Source organism: Ctenocephalides felis, unplaced genomic scaffold (assembly GCF_003426905.1).
Source record: "Ctenocephalides felis isolate EL2017-DRISC unplaced genomic scaffold, ASM342690v1 CF-g0.4_SCAFFOLD_01886, whole genome shotgun sequence".
NCBI classification, from domain to species: domain Eukaryota; kingdom Metazoa; phylum Arthropoda; class Insecta; order Siphonaptera; family Pulicidae; genus Ctenocephalides; species Ctenocephalides felis.
Genome location: NW_020538040.1, coordinates 166,593,984 through 166,619,819, shown reverse-complemented (window position 1 = coordinate 166,619,819; position 25,836 = coordinate 166,593,984). Strand labels below are relative to the sequence as shown.

The 25,836-nt window shown below is 28.4% G+C and overlaps 2 protein-coding genes across 2 annotated transcripts; both read left to right on the top strand.

Moving 5' to 3' along the window:
* The first annotated feature begins 3,283 nt into the window (after positions 1–3,283).
* LOC113376203 (glycine-rich cell wall structural protein-like) lies at positions 3,284–4,019 on the top strand. The gene is made up of 2 exons (XM_026616116.1): positions 3,284–3,352; positions 3,720–4,019. Exons 1-2 carry the CDS (start codon positions 3,284–3,286, stop codon positions 4,017–4,019), a joined length of 369 nt encoding a protein of 122 aa, XP_026471901.1.
* A 4,208-nt stretch (positions 4,020–8,227) lies between these two features.
* LOC113376201 (anosmin-1) lies at positions 8,228–25,282 on the top strand. Its single transcript, XM_026616115.1, has 8 exons — positions 8,228–8,350; positions 20,215–20,413; positions 20,498–20,681; positions 20,865–20,992; positions 23,136–23,350; positions 24,662–24,921; positions 25,006–25,078; positions 25,142–25,282. Exons 1-8 carry the CDS (start codon positions 8,228–8,230, stop codon positions 25,280–25,282), a joined length of 1,323 nt encoding a protein of 440 aa, XP_026471900.1.
* The last annotated feature ends 554 nt before the right edge of the window (positions 25,283–25,836 follow it).

Below are 25,836 nucleotides of genomic sequence, written 5' to 3'. Positions count from 1 at the left end.
TATATTTAAAATGTAATCATTAATAATAATAATATTCATAATTATTTCATGTATTTATTTAGTTATTGACATTTTTAATAATTATTTATATGCGTTCTGATCATCGCGCATTACGTAATATACAAATGTAATATTTGCAATTATTTTTTCAATACGAACGATTACGTACTGTTTTTATTTAATTTTTGAATTTTTGAATTTTACAAAGCAGAATGTTTTTTTTGTCAATAAAATCGGTTCTATCGATAATAAAAATAAGGTTTCAAGTTTTAAGTTTCTGAAGTCAGTGCAGCTGTTTTTGACCAACATTTGCATTCACGCATACTCATATACTTTTTCTAAAAATGATGTTAAACGATTCAAAGTAATTTGAAAAATTTAAAAATCATAAAATAGTTATGATATATATATATATATATATATATATATATATATATATATATATATATATATATATATATAATATATATATATATATATATATATATATAGTAATAAAATCATTATTATAAAATAATAAATCATAATTTATAATAATAATAAAATCATTCACTTTTATTCGAAAAATCGTATTATTTATTTTACCATTATTTTGAAATATTTTTCAAGATATTCTTCGACTTGTTAAGTTCGCTGTTTAATTGCTATGACTACGAAGAGGAGGAAGACGAATGTGACAAGGAACAAACGACAACAGAAGCATCTGAAGAACAAAGTAGTGAAGAAGAAAGTGAGGAGGGTGGCGAAGAACCTGCTGAAGAAGGCGAAGGAGAAGGTGGCGGAGAAGGAGGAGAAGGAGGAGAAGGGGGCGAAGGCGGTGAAGGAGGCGAAGGCGACGAAAGCAACCCAGAAAACCCAGAAAACCCAGAAAACCCAGAGGAAAGATAAAAATAACGATAAATAAAGCAACCAGAGTCTTGTACAACCCTAAATAGATAAATCTTGTTTCATTCATCATAATTTCTAAATTTTAGCAAATAAGGAAAACTGATTTTATAAATATAGATAAACATGATGTTATAATTTTAGTTATTTTTAATAAATAAATAAAACATAAAAAAAGCTTGTGTTTATGGCGAATTTTAGAAACAAAATATGACATAGGCTTTACACACATTTAATCATGAGTCTTTTCCGTATATCAAAAAATCTAAGATCAATAATTCATTAAACTTTACGAAAATGCTAATATAGTATTTGCTTGAATTAACTGTGTTAAAAAATAAATAATAAATTCGTATATCTCAAATTTATAATATTAGTGATGCATTGCCATCTCTAGATAGCTAACGATAATATGTACGCAAAACGTCAAGAAATTTTACTTATACATTGTGAATATAGATGGCAATTATATAAAATAAATTACAATTTTAATAAAGCTTGTAATATCAATCCCACATTTTAATATGGATAGATTATTATTTATGACAATTGAAATAGAACAGAAATAATCACTGTTTCTAATTTGGAATTTTAATTAAGTAATAATAAATAATATTTCTAAGAAAACAAATTTTATTGCAAAATAAACTATTCTTGAAAACAACTTGGAACAAAATGTAATTGATGTGAACAATAAGTGTAGTAAACATGCATAAAATTTTAAATACGTTTATTTTCAGGACATAATCTAAAAAGTTGTCATTCAATAAAAATAAAATTTGAAACTACATCAGGATTTTTATTATTTTTTTACACAACACAAATGTAATTTAATACTATTATAAATAGCAATAGTTATTTAATGAAACATTTGTCATATAGTTTTATATCACTAAATTTAGTTTTAGTTAAACAACAAGAAAAAAATAAATTAAATTATTCTGATTCTCAAAAATTACATATATATATATATATATATATATATATATATATATATATATTCATAAATACATATATTTATTCAATTCTTTAAGAGTGAGTACATAAGATTTTAGAAAATGAAAATTTTAGGTGTTGGAGAAACACCAAAATACTACTTTAAAATACTTATTTGTTCCCACTAAAGTATTCACACGCGGTGCACAGTTGAAAATAATATTAGAATTAATTGTATATTCTCCAGTTAAGACATTTTAAAACTGCTTAATTCTTAATTAATTAATTCTTAATTCTTTATTCATTTTTATGGTTTATTAATTTATTTTAATAGATTTCGACTTTGAGGTCGAAAGAGATTTTGAAAATAAATACTGTAGCATGTATTCTTTTTTAATAAATAAGAACAGAAAAATGTGTGTTTTAATAAATCAATTTGAACTAAAACAGCAATCGTTCAAAGAAAATTTGTGATAGTTTTTATTTTTAAATTTGAACGTATCAAGTTCTAACAGTTATTTTTTTATTTTTTTTTTACATACTATTTTAAGTTCTCTAGTTTTGTTGTGTATTTCTAGATAAAAGTTGCCTTAATAATTAACTACATAGTGAAATAAAAAAATTCCAAAATAAAACTGCATAATGCATCTATAGTACTACATTTAAAATAATGTGATCCCTCTCAAAAATGAAACAAAATAAATCTCCTAAACATTTTTAGAGAGTATTAGAGGGCGAAGCAATTAATATTGTTATTTAATCCTTATAAAATAAAGTATATCCGAACAAACCCTATAGTAAATTAATTTTAAAAAAATTACAAATGAAGTATTTGTCTTAAACCCAAAAGCATTCCATGCAATATAAATGCTACTTATCACATAATATGGTATATCCAATATATTATAATGGATATAACAGCATTTCTGCTCCGAATTTGATTTTATGCATTATAATATTAAAATTAAACACATGGAATAGCGAAAAAATTACAAAAAATCTTGACATACATAAAGAGTTTAAAATTTATGCAACACAAATCGAAAAACGTGATCGGTCATTTTAATAAGTTCAACCAAGATTTTGTTGAAATATATATCATGATGGCAATGAATTTTAAACATACATAGGCAACTGTAAAAATAGAAATATAATGAAAAAAATAGTTACGCACATCAATAACTAACTTTTTTGTAATTATTAAATACTTTATAGAAAACAAACATACCCATACACACAAAAACAAAAATATTTAGAATATTGCGTATTATGAACGTTTCGCAATGAATGAAAATATTTCAATGGCAATAAAACAAAGGCATTAACTATGCGTTAAAATGCGATCGTATTTTAATTTTCTTTTTGTTAAAATAAAAATAAACGGATTTAAAATCATATAAAAGCATTAGGTTTGGATTAGCTAAATCAGTCTACTTCTTGTTCTGACATCAATCATATCAACATGAAATTCAGCCTGGTTCTCCTTTTAATTGCTGGCCTGAGCATCTTTGCGATGGCTCGTGCATCATCGGTAAGATATTCAAAATTTAACACAAAAAATTAAAAATATTCTATCTGACTTGAAACATAGAAGAAATATATCATAGTGTTCCTGTCCAATATCAAAAATCTATTAACACCACGAGAATTAAAAGTTATTAAAAATCTATTAGTATTTATTTGAATTCAAAATAATTCAGTGTTACAACATGGGGAAAAATTTCGTTCTAAAAATCAAATAGCTTAACAAAATATTTATATTTTTAGATACAATTATACCAAAATTCTAAGTTAAAAAAAATCAATTAAAATATTCTTGGTCATATCATTAGCACCAAAATATACCTAATTGTGAAATGTAATATATTTGCTATTGAACATATTATTAAAACTTTCAGATGGAAGAAGTAGAAGAAGAATGCGTTGGAGAGGAAAATGGTGGTGGCTATGAAATGAATGGTGGTGGTGATGGTGGTGATGGTGGTGATGGTGGTGATGGTGGTGATGGTGGTGCTGAAGAAGATTGCGGCGAAGAAAATGGCGGTTATACAAACGGCGGTTACGAAAATGGTGGTTACGAGAATGGAGGTCAGGAAAGCTCCAACGGATACGAAGGAATGGACGACGGTGGTCATGATGATGGCGGTTATGGTAATGGAAATGGGGAAGACCAGGAGGGAAAAGATGACTATTGCTAATTCAACAGATTCATGAAGTCTACGAACTCGAACTCTCAATTCACGTATTAATTTTAAATTCAATGATTGACGACTATAATATGATTCGGCGCTATATTAGTTGATTGGTTTTTATGAAATAATAATTTGTATTATATTTTTATAAAATTAATAATAAAAATATCGAAATAATTCTGTGCGTTTTGTTATAATTTGTAGTATTTGTCAATTATATAATTAACATCAAGAGAGATGCAAGTCTTTCAACAAACACCCTAAAATGTTTTTATTGAAACAAGCAGCTGTAAAATATCTACAAATTCTTATAGTAAAATGTAAAACCATAAACTACTTATAAAGTTAAGTAATTACAGTTTTTTTGAATCTCAATATATAATTTTCTTTTTATTTATATTCTACGGAAGACTGAAAAAGCATGAGGTCTACTTTATAGATTGATCATTAGAATAAATTCATTCCAGGCTTTCAAGCAAAAACTTATTATACACAACCTCACATTTATTTTAATAACTATGATTATAGGAATAAAAAAGAATCTATTGAAAAAAGTAGACCATCACTATTCCTTAAATACCTTAAACATGTTTCTTTTGAAATCTTATTAAACTGTTTATTATATGTTATCACAATGTTTACTTGGTCCAGCTAGCTCATTAATGAATCAACAATTAGTTAAAATATTTTTATTAGTTGAAATTGAAATAATAATTAGGAATTGGTCGTATTTTGCGAATGTTTGAGAATCGTCATCAGCAAGAACATAACGCGGTGGGAACAATATTTTGACAGAGGTTCTTAACATTTTTCGACAACAATTAAATCGATATAGATTAATTAAGCAAATTAAAATAAACTTAAATTTAAATCTCATCATTTTAAAATCTAGATTTTGATCACTCGGAATATAATAACTTAGAATTAAGAATCGAAATAAATGTATTAAAGGTAGTAGGTAGTATTAAATGTAGGAGAGATGATTATCATAACAGCTAAACTATGTTGATTGTGAGATAGGGTCCAAAGGGAGAAAAATAAAGTATGTTTGTTAAAACAAGTTTCATTATTACATTAGCATGATTTAAAGACCGCATTGCTTTTAAAGAGTCAAAAGTAAGTTTGTTCAATTTCTTTCAATAATAACAATTACTTGTATACAGATAGATCACTTTGTTAATTATTTTGGTGTAAGTTAAACATTAAAAGTTATTTACCAGAAATTAGTTTTTGTGTAGATAATTTAGCTTAACCATCCATAACGATAATTTGTTTTCAAAAGTGTGCGTTGGGTACGGTTGTGACAATTTTTGTGGGTATTGTTGCGACATGTATTTCTTGTCCTTTTGTGGTGAAGATTAGACAGATAAAATAAATCTAACTCAACTAAGACAAACTACGAAAGAGAAAAAAAAGGAAAATTCAATACAGAAAATAAAGATTTTACAAATTTTATCTTAACTTCGTTTAAAAAAGTTATATATTGTTATATTTATAAGCATATTGTTTTACATATTTCTAACAATAAAAATTGTTGAAAACCATTTTAGTATTTATAGCTTCTGTTTTTGACCTACGTTTGTGCATGTCACGACCGTCTTGGAGGCCTGGATGATTGTGACACTCGCTTTTTTCTTGTATGATTCGATTTTATGACATATCCAATTTATGACATATCCAAATCCATCGTATTTAAGGACAGTATTTCAATATTTCCACAAAGACAAATGTTCAAGTTACCATTTAATACTTACTTTTCTCTAGCGACTGGTAAAATAACAAAATTGTTGATCAAAAAAATAGTGTCACAACCGTGCCCAGTCACCCCTGTTATAAAAATAAATTACTAGTATAAGAAGTATTTATACATTTTTTATTAAAAACAGAAATTATATAAAAAATTGAATAAAAAATATCAGCAAAAATTTTCATTCTCAAATTGGAAGTTGGTGAATATTTTTTGAAAAAAAAAGAAAACTTATTTGAAACTTTAATAATTTTGTTCATTCATTGATTGATGTAAATTTAAAAAAAATTGATCATCAGACTCAAATTTCAATCCGGAGGATTGATTATAGTAAAAGCCGCAGCAAAGCTTGGCCGGGCTTGCCAGTATATATATATATATATATATATATATATATATATACATATATATATATATATATATATATATATATATATATAATAATAATAATAATAAATGGTAGTCTGCCCGAAGGCAGGTCCATGGTGTGAGAGCCACCACAACAAATGATTTCCTTTTCCTTCATCCCATTACCACTATTGTCTATCCCCCCCTTTTTTTTCATGTATTTTCCTTTCCAAACTTTTGTTTCCATGCTTCTTGATCGTGTGCTTCGGCTTTCAGTTCCCTGTTATATATATATATATATATATATATATATATATATATATATACATACATATATATATTTATATTAGGGCGGTCCTTAATACGGATGTTTTCCAATTTCCTTGCTCCCAGGAGCTCAAATGCTTACACATTGATGAAAAAATATTTTCGGAAAGTTTTAGCTCTTAATATTAATATTATTATCTTAGAATTAACATGGGTAAAATTCCATTTGTTTCATAACTTAGCGACAAGTGAAGCTAAATTTTGAGAATAACATCATACTTGCTTATTTTTTATCATTAATAAAAAAATTACAATAAAAATTTTATATTTTTCATAAAATAAGTATTTAATTAGGAAGAAGAACCAAGAATGATTGGATTGCGGACTATCTTAAAGTTAATATATATACAGATTGAGAAGCACTGCTGTGTTCTTTATCCCTCCTCGAGGATACGACAAAGGTCCGTGCTGGGCCATGGTCGGCGGACTGGCAAATTCTTACATTCAAGTCCGGCATACGGAAAACCAAGTGCGCGAAGAAAACTACCCCATAAAACATTAGAACTATTTTCCGCGCTATAATTTGAATAATATAGTCCGGAATTTAATTCTAGTAAATTTATAGAAATTTGAATTATGTGTTAACTGATTATTGAAATATGATATGTGAGTTAGTTATTCCTGCATTCGTATTAATGGATTTATAAACCAAAATAAATCAATCATTCCCAAATTAATTATTGTGTCGTGTAAAAGTTTAATGTAACATAACAGTATTCTAATGGAATAGTTCAAGAATGAATGAATACTATTGTCGGAGATATATGAAAATGATTTGAAGTGCAAGTTATTTGCAAATGTGATTGAAGATTAAAAAGAAAACAAAATATGTGAAAACTATACAAGTGCTTCATGAAAAACTTAGCATACTTTATAATTTGCGAAGAAGAAATTAAAAACGTAAGTATACAATAATTGAGGAAAAACATTTTTTGTTGCATAGAACTGTAACAATGACTTCTTAAATCAATCATTCAATGAATCAAAACACTAGTAAGAATGTATTTTTATTATAGCTTTCAGAGCTTTTGAAAGTTATTCGTCAATATAAAAAGTGATCAAAAGCAAATTTAACTTTGGTTCAATTCTTTTTATTGCTGATTTATTTGTTGTATAAATAATATAATATAATATTTTAAATATCATAAAACAAATATAGTAAGAATATCAGCAATAATACAAATTAGAACTTTAGGTATTAATGAATCCTTATTATTATAACATTTTGTACTATTGTTAAACATGTTGAAGTTAAGTAAGTTTATGGGCCGATTCTGCCGTAAAACAGACCAATGTTAAGTTAATTTATACTGATTTTGAGTCCAAAGGGAAAAAAATGAAGTATGTTCGTTCGAACAAGTTTCCATTATTGCAGTAAGTCAGCCGCCCTATGGTAAGGCTATGTTAAGTTCCAGTTTGCATACAAAATGCTACTAAATACTGCCAAAATACCTTGTATTTGCTGTGCAATCGTGCGTTTTACGCATAAAATGCAACTTCACTCATATGTTGTTAAGCCATATCTCTAATATGCAGTTATGATAAAATAGGTTTTTAGACATTTGTGCGTATTCTAAAACAGAAACCACATAGGATTTTCACAGTTTTTAGTACCATTTTATATTAAAACTACTACATAACATAGCTTAGCCTTAACATTGGCCTATTTTATGGTAAAATCTACCCCCTGAATGTCTAGTTACGTGTCTTATTTAAATGCATTATTTTACTTATTTATTATTATTTTCAGATGTCACGTTTATATATGTCATTCGTCATATTATTAACAACTATGAATTACTTGTATGCCCAAAAAATTGCAAATTATGTATCAAAGGATGTAGCACGTCTACGTCTGGATGACGATTTATGGTTTGCTAGGTGCGAAGCACGCTGTTACGACCGTCAAAATCATGTAAGATCAAAAGCATATTATATATTATAATATTAATTAGGAAATTAGTTTATTTAAAACTATTAATCATAAAGCATAAAATATATCATATAATATAAATATATCATATATATCAAGAAAAAATATAAATAATCGTTGTTAGTCAGGTACGAAGCACATCCATACAAATCACGCTTTTATGTGATATCCATTATTTCTAATTTGGGTTGATAATTATCAATAATTTTTTATGGAAAATATTTTATTGTATTTTTAGAAAATAGTAATATGTCCCAGAACTTATCCTGTCCCTGAATCTCAACTGTACTAAAAAAAATTAAACAAAAATATTTCACGTTATTTGTAAGTTTTGAGCTTTTAAGTGCAACCTAGCGCTTTGGTAAAATTGTGACCATTTCTCGGTTATTTGGGTTAATTTCTATTAAATTTGTTCATTTAAACTTCGGAACCGTAATCGTGAATAACATTTTTAGCACCACTTAGGACAAACTTTTTCTTGAATTATAAATTTAAAATTTACAAAAACCGTCGATTTTGTGAGTGCCTTCCTTTTAAAAAACTGTACTAAAGTGTGTTGATCAGTTTCATCAAAAGTTGGCGCATTTATTAATCAAGATTGTAAAATGGTTGAATATTTTATAATTTTATTATTGAAAAATTTCAAGTGAAAAAGTAAAAACCGTCAAATGTTTCTCTCTTGCACATTGGAGCTTGTCAAATAAAAGTTTAATGAAAGCAATGTTAAATGAAAGTCTAAAATTCTAAGACTAAGAAGTGAGCTTCCGAATAAAATAAAGCTTTTATAACACGGATAACAATACAATAAACGGTAAAAGATTAGCAATATCCGCAGACAATATAAAATAAAAATATTTGCATATACAATGACACATATGAATTTTCGGTGAATTTCTGAAAAACGTCTTAAGTCACGCTGTTCTCTCAGAATTATTATTGCATTAAAAAACTATTGGTGGAAAATAAATATTAATAAAGAACTTTATATAAAATTCAAACAATTGATTTCAAACTCAAATTTGATTTCAGAAATAAAATTTTGAGACCAAGCCTTTCAAAACCGTATATTATATGAACACATTAGCAAATTATGCCTACATAAGGTGAAATTCAAAATAATATTTTTAAAATACTTTTCCAAGAATAATCATCAAAACTAAAGTATTTCCTGAAGCAAATAAATATTCTCATGTAGAAGATGTATTTATATGTCTGTAGTACAAACAAACAGTAAAGTACAATCATTTGATAAACAATTAGGTAATAACTTATTAAAGCTCAGCCAAAGTCGTGCTTCAAAGAAATCGTGCATAAACTCGGTTTATGGATGTTAAATTGACAGTGGGTATATATATATATATATATATATATATATATATGTATGTATATATATATTTATATGTAACTCGAAGTTCGTTGCTAAAACAATCATGATCGCAGAAAGAACATACGTCCATTTGAAATATTAAGCGGCTCTCATGCTGATAAATATGAGTAGTTGTTTAAGCGCTCATATGTATAACTTATTAGTAGTGGTATCAATAAAGTTTTGAATTTAAATTCCTCATCTCATAAAGTCCGCAGAATATTAATATTAATATCCTCAGGAAACAATAATCTTAATCGTCATATTTTAAGATTTAATGTCCACAAATAATGTTGACTCGACTACAAATTTTAATCAAGTTTTATCGTCCGTCATTGTTAAAATTAATAATACGTACAAAGATCAAAGCTCAGGATTACTATGGAAAATGAACACAAGACATTAGCTCTGCGTTTGTTCGCAATACAGAGGGATATGATTACAGCAATGTTAAAGCATTATTGGATGTAATTATATGGAATTCGTATAGCAATATTTGTTCAACGCTAACCTTGTATGCAAATTCTAGTAGACTCATCATCTGAGCTTTCATTTGTGGACATTAACAGAGAATTCGCATTACTTGAACACATGTAGTAAAATAAATGTTGCAAAAATATTTTTCATATGTAAATGTATTTTTTATATTTATAAGAAACATATATCAGCATCGTCATAACACATAAACAAACTCTTGAAATTAAAAGGGTATATAGAAGTTTGGGAATCGCTTCCTTCAAAGTGCAATTTATGCTGAAAATTGCTATTGTAAAATATTTAATGTGTACTTTATTGTACTTTTATCCTTACCCTTTTCATTCTATGCAAATGCTAATTAATTTGACATCTTTATTGATATATGTACATACATTTATTCCTTTATTACATAATATGAATAAAAATTATCAGATGTGATAGAAAATTTCATTCAGTTATGCTTTCACAAAATCGTTTTATTTTTACATTATTCAAGGGGATATCCTGGTGTCAAAGTATGAATTTAATGCAATTTTTCAAAAACCGCAAAAAAGGAAACAATATTTTTACTATATTTTATTTACAAGTTTTTAAATGTTTTGAGAATATAAAATAAGATAAAGATTAAAAATAGTCATAAATCTAGAAGGTGATAGAGTAAGGGGTATATGTGCGCTACGTAGTTATGGAATTTATTAAAACTCTCTTTCAATAATTCAGTTTGTTGGGTTATAATTTAACCCTTGTTGCTGTAGACTGTATTAAACACTGGTTTGTTGATATATTATGTATTTGTTGCAGTTCTAATTACAATCACTGATTTGTCACTAAATTATAATGAAAGAAGATATATTTATTTATTATTTATTACACATGTTGTTTCGCGGACTTATTTAGAAGTGGACAATTAGTCCCATTAAACTCTCCGCTACCCCGCAACCATTCTGTGTAAAAGCTCAATGCCATGAAGATTGTCACCTTCATGGCCAATATAATAAAACGAAAATACATCCGAACTAGTAGGGGTCTAAAAAAATGGCATCTGACCATACTCAAAATTCCCTAAATAATGGGAAGAAAAAATATTAATATTATATAATATTTTATTAATCTAAAATATTAATAACTAATACGCAATTGCATGAACTACGTCCAAAAAAATACAACTTTTTTACAACAAAAATCTGAATTTGGAGATGAGAGTAGTTCATATTGATGAGTCTATAAGTCTATAAAGAAGACCCTTTAAAATTTTTAAGTAAATCAGTTCCAAATAAGCTGAGAAATCGTGGGTATTGTATGGAAAAAGAAAGTTTCGAGGAAAACGCGTTTTATAGAAGAAGATTATCATGGTCAGCTTAACTTAATATCTTCGAAAATAATTTAAATTTTGAAGAATCCTCTTGCACACATATTCTTAAATAGTTCAACCTAGAAAATATGAGGAAAAAAACTAATTATCATGAGTAAGTCTCGTGGTAAATTATCCTGATTATTAATTACATCATTAAAATGTGCCTTGAAAAATTTTTGATTCATCCTATATCGGAGCCCCTTGAGATAAATTCGATATATATTTAAAAATGACCGCGAACACGGCCAGGAGACAACATTATTTATGTGTGGACGATCATAACCACTCATTTATATTCGCGTGGAAATGCGCCATAAAATTTTAGCGACGATGATTGACCACAAAATATAACATGCCAGCAACAGATATTGAACCGTCACTTTAGCACAGAATCGCAATTAATTATTTGCTCCAGCACGAAATACATCTCGTTAAAAATTCGTATTTCAATATACATTAACATATTTAACAAATAAATATGCTAATATTCATTGTGACCGCACACTCATAAATTTGTTGCTTTCGAGAAGTATGTACAAATAATCGAGAAATAAAGATTATTTATTGAGAAAGATAAATTAGTCGATAACAATGGATATATAAGAAAATATAAATTGAATAATACTCCTTTCACTGGGCATTAAGAAAATAACTATAATATTTAACCAACATTTTTTTTTATATCTGCACCTTTTCCATTAAGGAGTATTACCTAACTTTTGGTAAGTTTAGAATGCCTAAATCGTATGCCAACCAGTGACGGCTAATTTGGCTAATTATAAGAAAAAAATGTATCCTAGGAAAAACACTATTTAAACTAGTTGTAGGCTAAGAGTCGCTAAAGTTTTACACGACAAATAGATATAAATTTCGTAAAAACAACTTAAACAATATGAACAAATCATGTTTTGAGCACATTCTGTTTCAAAACTGAGGTTAAAATTTTGTCATGATTTATACTTACCATTGTGCTGTGAGCATAAAGAGTTTTGTTGAAGAGTAAATGAAACTAGGCGTAAGTCGCATTTTGCCTTAAGGCAAATTGCATGAACTTCCTGATACGTTAATAATCCACATAGTCAATAAGAATTGATATCTAGCTATTTAAATACAATGTTGAACTTTTTATTTAAAAAATAAAGCTTTTTCTAATAAATGCAATTTTCAATTGATATCTTTGAAACAAACTTATAATAAGATCTGTAATTGTATAAATTAGAGTGCACGAACACGCGCTTGTATGTATAGAATAAAAAACATTATTCCAAAGTTTAAAGAATTTTTATAATTAAATCATTTTTCGTTTATAAATAAATCGATCGTAAAATAACGAAGTTTTACCGATTTTTAATGCATTTTTATTAAATTCCATGTATAACATAAAATGTAATTTAAAACAGTGTTAACATTGTTAAGCTATTATGCAATATTTGTAAAAAAAATTAAAAATCTAGTAGGTTAATCAAAATTGAAAACGAACCACTAATAGAAATAAAATATGCTACGCGAAAAGGCGTTCCTACGAAAACACCTTGTGGTACTCCAATTGCTTAAAAGTGCAGCATTATAGAAAATATATTCTTATAAAAGTCTAGTAGATTAATCAAAATTGAAGACGAACCACTAATAGAAATAAAATATGCTACGCGAAAAGGCGTTCCTACGAAAACACCTTGCGGTACTCCACGTGCTTAAAAGTACAGCATTATAGAGAATATATTGAGGAACTGCCTGATCATAAAATAACATTATCTAATGAACGTAATTGATGAAAGTTAAATCTAAATTATCCAAATAAAAAAATGAAAAGGCCAATTTTTTCCAAGAACTGATCAATGCGATCCATAACTTGAATAAAAAATGATTCAAATTTTTTTTAAAAAAAAACGTCGATAAGGTGTTGAATTTTGGCTCATACACCTACTTTTTCAAATTTTGGCCTCAAACAATTCAGAATAACTTGGAACGTCAAGAAAACGGAATTGGCAAGTCGGATTTTCTGGAGAAAACGAACTTCTCCTTCGGAAAGTTAACAATTAGAATAATTTAGAGCAGGTTGGTATTTCATTATTTTCAATTTTTATACCACTGCATTGAATGTGCTCACATTGGTTAAGTGCAGTCCAACGGTTTCTTTGTTTACACGTCGTGAAGGGAATGTACGTGGCCATCGGCACCACTTGCTCGTTAAAGAAACGCCTGCGAGTAACTGATGAGCGAATGCTGCCGCCGTTGCGGCTCAGGACTACGCGCCGTATTTAAAACGATTGACATTTCGAAAACAGCAGGAAAATAAACATGATTTATTTCTGTTATTATAGTAAATAAAATATAAATGAGAAATACTACTCGTTAACATGCGAAGTAAACAGCAAAGGTGATGGGAGTTTATAATAACAGTTTCATTGCTTTGGAAATGTTTTGGGATCAAGTTAAGTTATACAACGTGGGGTTAATGGCCTAAAGCTTCTATTATGCTATAATATATTGATAGATTTTTTACCAATTTAATTTTATTGCATTTTTTATAAAAATATATGTTAAATACATGTAGTTATGAATAATAAGAATCATCATCATCTCTTTAGTTCTATCCCATTGTTATATTTGATACTGGATGCTGATATAGTAATTAAAAAATATCAATAGATTTTTATGAACATTATTTGATTGTAGGTTTTCACAACCATCATGATATGAAATCTGAAACAACAAGGATTCTAAACCAGTGGTCTCCAAGCTTTAAAAATACCCCTTTTTTACAAAAATTTTTGCGCTCCTCTTAATTTTTCTAACAATCCAATTTTATACATACTCAATTCGTTGCAACAAATTAACCCTTTCCACTCAGATGCCACCCCTCCGACGTTAAAACTCATATAATTCTTGGAATTCGCGAGTGGAAAGGGTTAATATACAATATGAAGTAAAGATACACATACCCACAGGTTAAAAACCGTGGTTCCAGACTGTAGCTTTTGGTGTCCTACGTATAAAGGATAATCATTACCTACTATTTTCGCCATTTTACTTTTTTCCTAGAAAAGATTGAAATGCTGTTCACTAATGAGTGCTGACGAGTGCTAGAAATTATAACCCGGTATTTTTATTATCATCTAAATAATAAGTGGGATCTGTGGAAATTTAAATTAAGCTCAGTCATTCAAACGAACTAATATATAGCATTCTTCAAGATGTCTCGGCATTACAGCATCAATTAAAAAATTTTGGAGTATTAAATAAATTGCAATAATAAATTCATCACATAGAGATAGGACCGTTGGGGGTTGGGGTAACCGTTGGGTTACCATCTATAAAGCCATGTTTTTAAGAAGTCATCACACAATAGTATATAAAACAATAGGTCATCAGACAATCAGAAGTTCCGATTGATGTTATTAATTTAACAAAAAAAAAGTTACTAGCTAAATCTCATATTAAGTTTTGCAAATATTTATTGCTGTATTAAGTGTTTCCGTTGAAATAAACAAAACGCTTAATTCGCATCGAGGCGTTGATTGTTAGGTGAATCATATTTCTTTGGCAGAGTAAATACGATATGTTTTGGTTATGCTCTTAAATTCTGATTAAATAATTCTTGAATTCTTGGCCAGTGACAAACGTAATCTAAAACATGATGAGTAAAATTAAATTTGGACTCAAAAGCATTGTCAGAAATTAAACTCAGCGTGTTGAATGACCATAAAAAAGTCTCCGCCTTCACAATTCGAAATGATTTATTTCAAGCTTGTTTGATTTATTTTTCGGTATGATTTGTAGCTCATTTATTGTTGAAAACGATCTTTGCATAAACCAATAGTTCCGTGGTTTCCAACCTGTGGGGCGCAATGCTGTTAGAAGCGATGCGTACAGAACGCTATTTTCAAAAATAAAAGAAAAATATTGAAATTATATACAAAAATGAATAAAAAAACATTTATGTATATTATATAATATTGGATATTAATTTATAGCCTGACAAATGTAATATATTGGTTATTATCAGTTGAGTATTGATAAATCTATATTGCTAGAAAAATTGCGCAACAATGATTTTTAAATGTATTTACAATATTTCAGTCATTTGAGGTTAAATTAGGTAAGAATCTCTAAATTCGAGACACCCAGCTGTATGTTTGTAAATACTTATATATTGACACTCTAAAGTTGTCTCAAAACCTACATATGACACGCTACCATATGTAGGTTTTGAGACAACTTTGGGGTGTCAATATACAAGTATTTACAGACTTACAGCTGGGTATCTCAAATTTCGCTGCCAGAACAACACAACAAAAACGTTTAATGAAAAATTAAAACATTTAGTATTGATACAAAAATTATTTTCCAAAATCTGAACAAGTAATTAAGGGGCGTCCATTAATCACGTGAGCGACTTTTTAAAGATTTTTAGACCCCCCCTCCTCCACCAAACATCACGTGCCTTTTTATTTATGTGAAAAGTGTAAAATTTGATTTTCTTTGAAAATGTTTTGAAAAAATAAATTAAAAAATAAAAACGAGTGATATCTCATTATACTCCTCCCTCCGCCACGTGATATTTCGTGATTTTTTGTCAAACCCCCCTCCCCTTAAGGAGCACAACTAGTGTAACCGCCTAAAAAAAGGTGATTTTTGGGAATTTATATTAGAACAACTACTTTATCCATCATTTCAAAATTTTAAGAATATATTTATACATGTTTTAAGAATACATAATAAAAATTTTGAAGAAAAAAATTGAATATTTTTTAAGTTATCGTCGATCTCCAACGACGCGACAAAAAAAGGCCCTTCACTGCTGCAGTGATTCCGGCCTTCTACGTAGATGAAATTTCAAAAAAATTCTCGTTAAACTATACAATATTGTCTGTAAAATGAACTACGATAAAGAAAAAAAATAAAAAATTGACAAAATGACGGCGTTTTTTTTTTTAAAAAAGTCGAATTTTACCCTAAATTTTGGTCATTTTTGGACTGCCAAAATTAGATTTTTGATCCGATCAAAAAATCGATAGTTCATTTTACGGAGAACTATATATAGAACATGCAAAAAAAATTCGATAGTGATCGGATCATTTGTTTTTGAGTAATCGCTGCAACAAATTCAAAAACTATTTAAGATATCGATTTAAAATTTTGGTATGTTATTTTTAAAGGTACAACCTATCGAAATATGGTAAGTTGTGCCCCTTAAAAACCTCACATGATTAATGGACGCCTCCTTATATAAGTTGTTGGAAAAATATAGAGTGGGCCATAATTTTTTTTTTATATATTTCTGAAACTGAATTCAAAAAATTATAAATTAGATAAAAAAAATTGTATTAATTACAAAAATACCAAAATAGAAAATCTATTTTTATTACGTAAACTATATGTGATACGTAATTGTTTTAACAATAACTTTTCAATAATGCCGCTGGTTCAAAATTAAACGAACTTTTGGTACACCATGTTACTACGATGGACCACATGGACCACGATGATTTATTTACTTTTATAGAAAGATTCAATTTGATTATTCTTTCTTCGCCCATGGGAAATGAATAGAGGTATAACTGGTTGGAACATAATTATATTAAAATAAATTAAAATCGTAATTGTTAGCAAAATTGCAAAATAAAATCACTTAACCTAGCAAACTATGTTGCAAAACAGAAACTTGTACTTACAATAAACTTTATGTCCAAAACTAGACCTTAAATGCACAACACTAAAAGAGATTTGAATGTATGACAATTCCATTTTAACGACAAATTGAAACTTTTAAAATATGTTTATTATAAAAACGATGTTTGTCAATGATCAGTGTGAAATTATGGTAATGTTTGCTTGAAGAATGACATTTCTGTCACTGACATGAAGATAGACAGTTTTGACAGTTGCGCGCCAAATTCAAAAGTTTGTTAGTAAAATATTTGTAAAAAATGTAAATAATTGTGGTGTATGGCATCGTGCCTTAAGGCAAATTGCTAGAACTTTCCGTACCGTAACAAAATGTTCAAAGAATATTAAATGTTTTCGAATAGATTATCATAAACTAGTTGGTATTGGTATTTTGCCTTGAGGCAAGTTACATGAACTTCCCGATGAGTTTAAATAATTGACTTAATCAATAAAAAATAAATTAATTTATGAATGATTAAAAGTATTCCAAGTGGATTTATTACACATGATTGAAAACGAACGAACACGTTAAAACTCGGAGTAATTTCTAAAAGCAAATTTTGAAAAATCAATCATTTTTATAATTGAACCAGTTTCTGTAGGACTTCAATGGTTTAGTATTTTTATTAAGACCAAGTAAATCGTCTAATTTTAATTTCAACAAACGTCAAAAAACTACTTATTTTCTCAAACATTGATGAATTTTTAAAATTAAACTACTTGTCGTAAAGCCGTAATATTTTAGTAAGTTCTATAAGACCATGATATATATTGCGAAAAGGGTACCATAAAAATCGGCTTAAATTTTCTTTTTAACAGTTAATTACAAGAAAAGAGCTCGGTAGATTTTCACCTAAAACTAACCAGTATCATTCCCAACTAATATCTTTCGAACAGTTTTTGATTTTTTAAAATCGATTCGGTAGTATGAGCTTAAATGTCGACGAAAAGTTTAACACTTTTTTTCAAATGACAAAGAAACGGCTTGGCAGATCGTCGAATAAAATTGACGAACGATAGTCCTCATTGAGATACATCAAATGACTTTCAAATTTCTGAAATCGGTTCAGGCGTTTTTGAGCAAACGTGGAGTCTAATTTTGACAAATGCCAAAAAAACGATACTAATTTTTGTAAACTTTAACAAATTTTTGAAGTTAAAGGACTTGTCGCAGAACCGTAATATTTTAGTATGATTTATAAGACTATGGTATCTACCGTAAAAAAAAAAATCAAAAATCGTCGAAAAAAATTTTTTTAACACTTTATTACAAGAAAACGGCCCGTCCGATCTTTACCAAAAATTAAGCAGATCGATTATTCCCAGCCAATATCTTTCAAACGGTTTTTGAATTTTTAAAATCGGATCAGAATTGCGGGCTAAAACGTAAACGAAAAATTTTACTTTTCTGCTATTTACAAAGAAACGGCTTGGTCGATCGTCGCACAAAACTGACGAACAATAGTCCTCATCGAGATACATCGAATGACTTAATTTTTTTATTTATTTATTCACAATTTCTTTTAAGAAGAATGACGTTTTTGTCAATGATTTGAAAATAGTCATTTCTGGCAGTCGCGCGCCACGTTCAAAAATGTAAAAATAAACTAAGTATATATTAATATGCATATATATATATATATATATATATATATATATATATGTATATATATGTGTGTGTGTGTGTTGAAAGTGACTTTGCAAATAAAATTCCAAAGGTGAATATTAAGAAACCCTTAAGGAGAAACTTCGATGTTAAAAATGCAATTCTCGTTATCCACTGGTTATTAATTATGTTCGCTTCACTGATACAATAAAGTCGGCTTCTTACATCTATAAATCAATCGTTCAAAGCCGATATTAAAATTCAATTTATCTAATTATTTCGACGTTCAATATTTTTTTATGCAGGCACTAATTTGTAAATATTGAAAAAAATATATACATTATTCAGAGTTACCTTATCGTTAACTCTGATTGAAATAAATGCACAAAACCAAAAACTTTAAGAATGATTTATTTGAAATTTTGTATATTAGTTCAAAAGTTGATTCATAGAGTCGTCTCAATCACATGGTTCCAGATTAAACCATTTCTCATAGACCTATAATATTTTATGAGACTCGGGTTGACTATCAACTCTATCACCATGCAAAGTTTCATCAAAATCCCAGAAGAGTAAACCTGAGGGTTCCCTTGTTAGACAACCTATGTTTTTACTTGAAAAATATTTATAATTATTTAATAATAAATGCGATTTCAAGTAAATAATAGCCTTCCAGGACCTTTTCGCAATATCACATTTATAAAGAATTGTTATTTGGATTGCTTTATAATGGCGTTCAGAATTGAATAAATATAATATGTATATCTCAATTGGACACTCATTGGATGACCTTTTATTAGTATTCGTAAAAATAGTAAACCAAGAATAAGTTTATAGAACACATCTGATTCTGATTATTAATCAATGAGAAAACAAATAGCATAAATCAGTTCATCATTTCATCCTTCATACATTGCTTTTTTTGAATATTTCTGTAAAATCATCTATGTAGCGATTTATCAAGATATACCTCATTCTTTCAAATGTATTTTTCTATATTATAAAAATTGTATATATATGCGCATCACACATTTATAAAAATACCCAAAATCTTCAAAAATATAAGAACTAGGCAAGAAGTAAGAAATATATTGGATCACGATTGGAACTAAGTAACCTGCTTAGTTACAATCGTGATCCAATTTGAACTATAATCAGTTCTGCTAAAAGCATCCCAAATAATAGATAACAATAAACGAATTATTTCTTAATTATTTTTAACATTAAGTTTCAATAGATTTATTCATAATACATCAAATTAATTTAACCACATAAAATTCAAAAATATGATGTGTCCTTATATCCTGCAGGGTACTGTGATGTAAAAAATATAATTTTTTCTTTCTAATTGCCATTGATTGCTCCAATTATAGTATGACAATTGTGTGAAATTATGCTTAAACTTGGATTTGCCCAAATTTGGAACATGCCCTGCGAGCAGGGAATCACTCCTGGATACACCATGTGTGAAATCTTGCACATTGGATTCTCAGTGTTTTGGAATTAGCATGTGCTGCACCCATCACTGTGGAAGTATTTGTAGACAACCAATTGGATTGTCACAAATTCAATGTAAGAGGATGCTTAGTAATATATACTTCTAAACTTTTAACAAGTTACAGAATAATTATTTTTTAATAATTGTTTTCTTCTTAGTCCTGCCGAATATTCCAACCAATATCACAGTACACAAAAAAGGAAGCAAAAATATCACTATATGGTGGAACACAGATGCAACACATCAAAAAATAATTTATGTACTGCAGGAAAGGCATCATATCGGCTCCAAATTCATTAAAAACAGATTGGGAGAATGGCAAACACGAAAGAGGACCAAACGGTGAAGGATAAGTAGATTAAAATAAATCTGTATGATATATACAAAATGAATTAAAATTTATGATGATAACGTATGTGAAAGCAAGCAATCAATTTTTATAAAACAGCATATGTAGAACGAAATACGAAAAGTAAGAGAATTATTTGATTTCATTGATTTACTTACTTTAATTTAATTTGCCAGCACTCTACTTACATTTACAAGAGATTCGATTATGAAACCTGGTCGCTGGTATCAATTTCGTGTAGCCGCTTTTAACGAGAATGGAACTAAAGGTTTTTCGAGTCCAACAAGTCCTTTTAAAACCAGATGTAAGTTGAATCTAAGTACATACCCAATATTTTTTATTTCCATCCATTTATGAACAAATACTTCAAAAAATTACCCGTGTCAATATACTTAGATTTCATCAATATTGGAGTACAATTGTATTTAAATATTATAACTTTTTTGTGTATCTTAATATATTACCGAATACTACATATGTAAGATAAGCTATAAAAATTGTGAAAAAAGTAAAAACTTCTGTACATATGTTTAATATTACCGGCCCATGGGCAAGAGGTTACAGATTAGAAGTTCGACTCAGAGATCATAGGTCTTTTACTTGGAAATATAGATTTCAATATGTTTTCAAGTGAAAATAGCTCATACCAGGCAATGCTGAATCAATAATTCATCACTATTACAGATATTGTAATAATAAAAATTCATCAAATAGACAACTGTTTGGGTTGCTTTATATAAAAACCGACTTAGTTAAGAAAATCTTCACAACAGCTCATAGATCCTTCCTCGAGTTCTGATTCTTGTTCAAATAATATAAAACTAGTTGAAAGTGGCGTTTAGTCTTAAGGCAAACTGCATGAACTTCCCGAAATATGTGAAAATTGTCTTAATCAATCGAAATTAAAATTCAGATATTTAGATAAAATTTTCAACTTTTTATTTAAAAATAAAGTTATCGCTTTCAATTAAATCTAAACATTGCGACTTCGAATAGTATTTTCTCAAACAGCTTTAAATTAACGGTAATTATGTTAATAATTATATTGTACAGACACGTGCTAGTATGCCCTAAAGTTGTAGCTTATTATTTCCAATTTTAATGATTTGATAATGTTTGACTCATCACATCACAAAAGCAACTTTTGACACAAATTTTGACTATAATATTTTCTCAAACTTTGATGGATTTTTAACATTAAACTATTTGTAGTGTCGTAACATTTTAGTATGGTTCATAAGACCATGATATCTATTTCCAAAAAAAGGTTCATACAAATCGGCAAAAAAAATTTTTTCAACAGTTGATTTAAAAAAAAGGGAAGTTAGATTTCTACCTAAAACTAATCAGTATCATTCCTAACTAATATATTTCGAAAAGTTTGTTTTTGTAAAATTGATTCAGAATTGAGAGCTAAAACGTGGACGAAAATTTTTTCACTTTTCTGCTATTTACAAAGAAACGGCTCTGCCGATCGTCGCACGAAACTGAGAAAAGATAATCCACATCGAAATACATTGATTGGCTTTTAAATTTTTGAAATCGGTTCAGCGTTTTTAAGCAAACGTCGATGAAAGTTTTAATTTTGACAAACTCCAAAAAATTGATACTAATCAATTTGAATGTAATATTTTAGTATGATCTAGAAGACTATGGTATCTACCGTCACAAAAAAAAATCATAAAAATTGCCGAAAAAAAAATTTTTACCACTTTATTACAAGAAAAAGGCCCGGCCGATCTTTACCAAAAACTAATCAGCATTATTCCTAACCAATATCTTTCGAACGGTTTTTGAATTTTTAAAATCGATTCAGAATTGCGGGCTGAAACGTGGACGATTTTTTTTTCACTTTTTTGCTATTTACAAAGAAACGGCTCGGCCGATTGTCGCGCAAAACTGATAAACGCTAGTCTTCATCGAGATACATCGAATGCCTTTTAAATTTTAAAAGGCATTCGATTTACACACTTATACACATACTTTTTCCTAATTTGGTCTCATTCGATTTAGAATGGCTTGAAATGTCGTGAAAACATAAAATTAGCGAATTGGATTTTTTGATGAAAACAAACTTCTCGTTCGGGAAGTTAATAATGTTTTAAGACTTTTTGTTACATTGGCATTAAAGGCAATGATTCAGAGAACTTTATCCAGACCCCATTCGTTTTGAGCAAGTCAAGTAATTTCAAAATTGCAGAACAACGCACAAATCATTTGGATTTGTGAAGACATAAATATATATGCAAATTTTTGAAAGTTTTCTATTTTTTTTTTTCAAAAAAAAACTCGAAATTTCTAAATGTCCTAATCTACCAAAAATTTCAATTTTTTCATAATTTAATAATCAAATTTTAATTTTAGTTCTCTCATATTTGTTCATAAGTTGTAGTAATTTCCCATAATGCCTAATTCTACTAGTCAAGTATTAATCGAAATTAATAAAGTGCCTAGACCTCCTCGAGCCCCGCAAGATCTGCGAACTGGTCCATTGAGGTTGCAAAACACGGCGGGTGGCATGCTAGAATTGACCTTCTCGTGGCGCCCGCCGCGTGTTGCGGACCTGCCGATAGACAAATACAAAGTTTACTGGAGTCGGCGACTGCCTGGTGTGCAGGCGCACCTCGACTCCGTGCTCGTATCTTCGCTAATCGTCCCACAGGTCAAGTATTAATTATGTGATAAATTTATCACTATTTTGAAATATTTTATTTAAGTATTTTGATTTATCATCATGACTTTCATAATTCGTAAAAAATTTCATTACGATAAAGTTTTTCATTCTTACTATTTTATTACTATTCATTTTTCATAAGTGGATACATTTTATAAGGTATTGTTTTAATTTTTATCAGAACTTGATAGTAATCTTTCGTTGTTAAGTGGTGAAGAAAATTAAGTAAATCAAATTATTACCTTAACCCTCCGTCGGTCGGATATTTTTTCACCTTCGAACGGTCGGAAAGGTCTGGCTGGACCACCATTCATTTTACATTCATTTATATGGGATAAATGAGTTTTTGGTGTCTTATATATTAACGATTATTAGTAGTAAATATTTATAGTTCAGATTTTTTCTTTTTTTTAACGTCTTTTGCATGTGTTGAGCTTGCTTTTAATAAAAATATTACATATTATATTATATAAAAAAAATCAAGAAATATAAAAAAATCGTTGCTTTTTTTGTTATTTTTTCTGTTTTATATCAATGAAAAACAATATTAATTCTTTTTCGGCGCCTTTTGAATGAATGTGAAATTCAAATGAAAACGAAATGAGGTGCGTCGCCTTTGAAATGAGCTGTAAAACTCAAAGTGATAATATAATTTCACTAAAGGTTTGCCAAAAAAAAAAATTTCGAACGCAGTACGGGTAGAAAATTTTTTGATAATGTGTGCATTACTCATCCGATTTTCAGTGTTTGCGATTACCAATAAGTTTGGTAGGTTTTCAAGGAACTCTCGTCATGAAAATACTAACATTCATGTTACAACACATAGCAAAGAATATATACAACGTAGTTTGAATAGAAAATACCATGAAAAAAGACAAAATACTGGTTTACATATGTCAAAAAGCGTATATTTCATACAAGTATGGGTGGTCTAGATAGACCTTTCCGATCGTTCGAAGTATAAAAAAGTTAATATCCTTATAATTATCCTTCTGTACATTTTTTGTCCTGATTTTTTTATTGATCGACAGCTAATGAAATTTTAGGAAAAGTCAAGAAATTTCAAGTCGATAGGATTACTAGAAGTTTTTTTTTTAATTGAAGTCGAGAAAAGTCTGGCCAGACCACGCCGACCGACGGAGGGTTAACAACGCTTTGTATGAGGATACACATATTTGATATTACCTACATACAATTTAATTTAAGATATTTCTCATAATTTTATAGAAGAAATAAGTCTATCTCATATCATAATTCCTTATTAAGTTATTTTTCCATTCATTATGTTTCATTGTATAGGATCAAACAAGCGTCCAATTAATAAATTTACATCCTGATTCACAATACTTTCTGCAAGTCCAAGCTATGTCTCAATTTGACAAATTAAAAATTAAAGGTGAAAAAGCTTCAAAAACGCTAAACACTACATTCGATTCAACCATCAAAATTATACCTGAAGGAAAAAAGCGTTTAATTTTAAAAACAAAATATTATCACAAAAATGGAAAAGTATATGCGACTATAAACTGGAACAAAAGAAATGATGACCAACAAACCAAGTAAGTAAATTGCAAATCAAAATCTAGATTAGATTAATAATGCACATAGAAATATTGATACTATATTTCCACTATTAATTTCAGATACTTTGTGAAAGTATACAAACAGAAGTGTAGCAGAAAATCGGAGACACACTTTGTTTTACATAGTACTGCGGTAATTTTTCAATATTTTTTCTTATTTAAACAATTCAGGTCTAAAATATTTGTTCGTTTTTAGAGAACAAGTATTGAACTTTTTGGACTTAATAGTAATTGTCAATACTTAGCCCAAGTTATCGATAGCCTTGATAATAGCACTGGTAAAGTTATACTAGAACCACAAGCAGGACGAAAACGAAGAAGATTTAAGTGGAAATAAATTTCAAAATATTACTTTTATAAAATATTTATACCTAATGTAATGTAATTAAGAGTTTGTTAAATGATGCAATCAAAAATGTAAAATATTTAGATTAAACTGATTATTAAACTTCTTTATTAGAAAAACTAATTATACATCTAGTGAAAGTGAAGGATAAGTTATCACATATCTTCAACAAATTTTGCTGGAATTTCAATTTCTCTTCATATAATTGCAAAATTTAATTTGATTTATCAAATTTGAAAAAAAAATACTGCTGGGTATGCTATCAGAACTTTAGATTGATGATTTACATTTAGCATCAACATTGCTTATTTTTTTCGTAAAAGACGGATTGTAATTTGGTACAGAAAATAAAAAAGAATCGTGTATGCAATATAGAACGAATGCAATCATTTATGATGCACTGAAGCATGTGCGTCACAACGACTCCAACGATGGAGAAAGGCTTATGACATTGTATTTCTTATTTAGTTGTAAATTTGATTTTGATGAGAACACTACTGATAAGAATCTGCAGTAATTACTTGCAAAATCAGCAACTTATAATA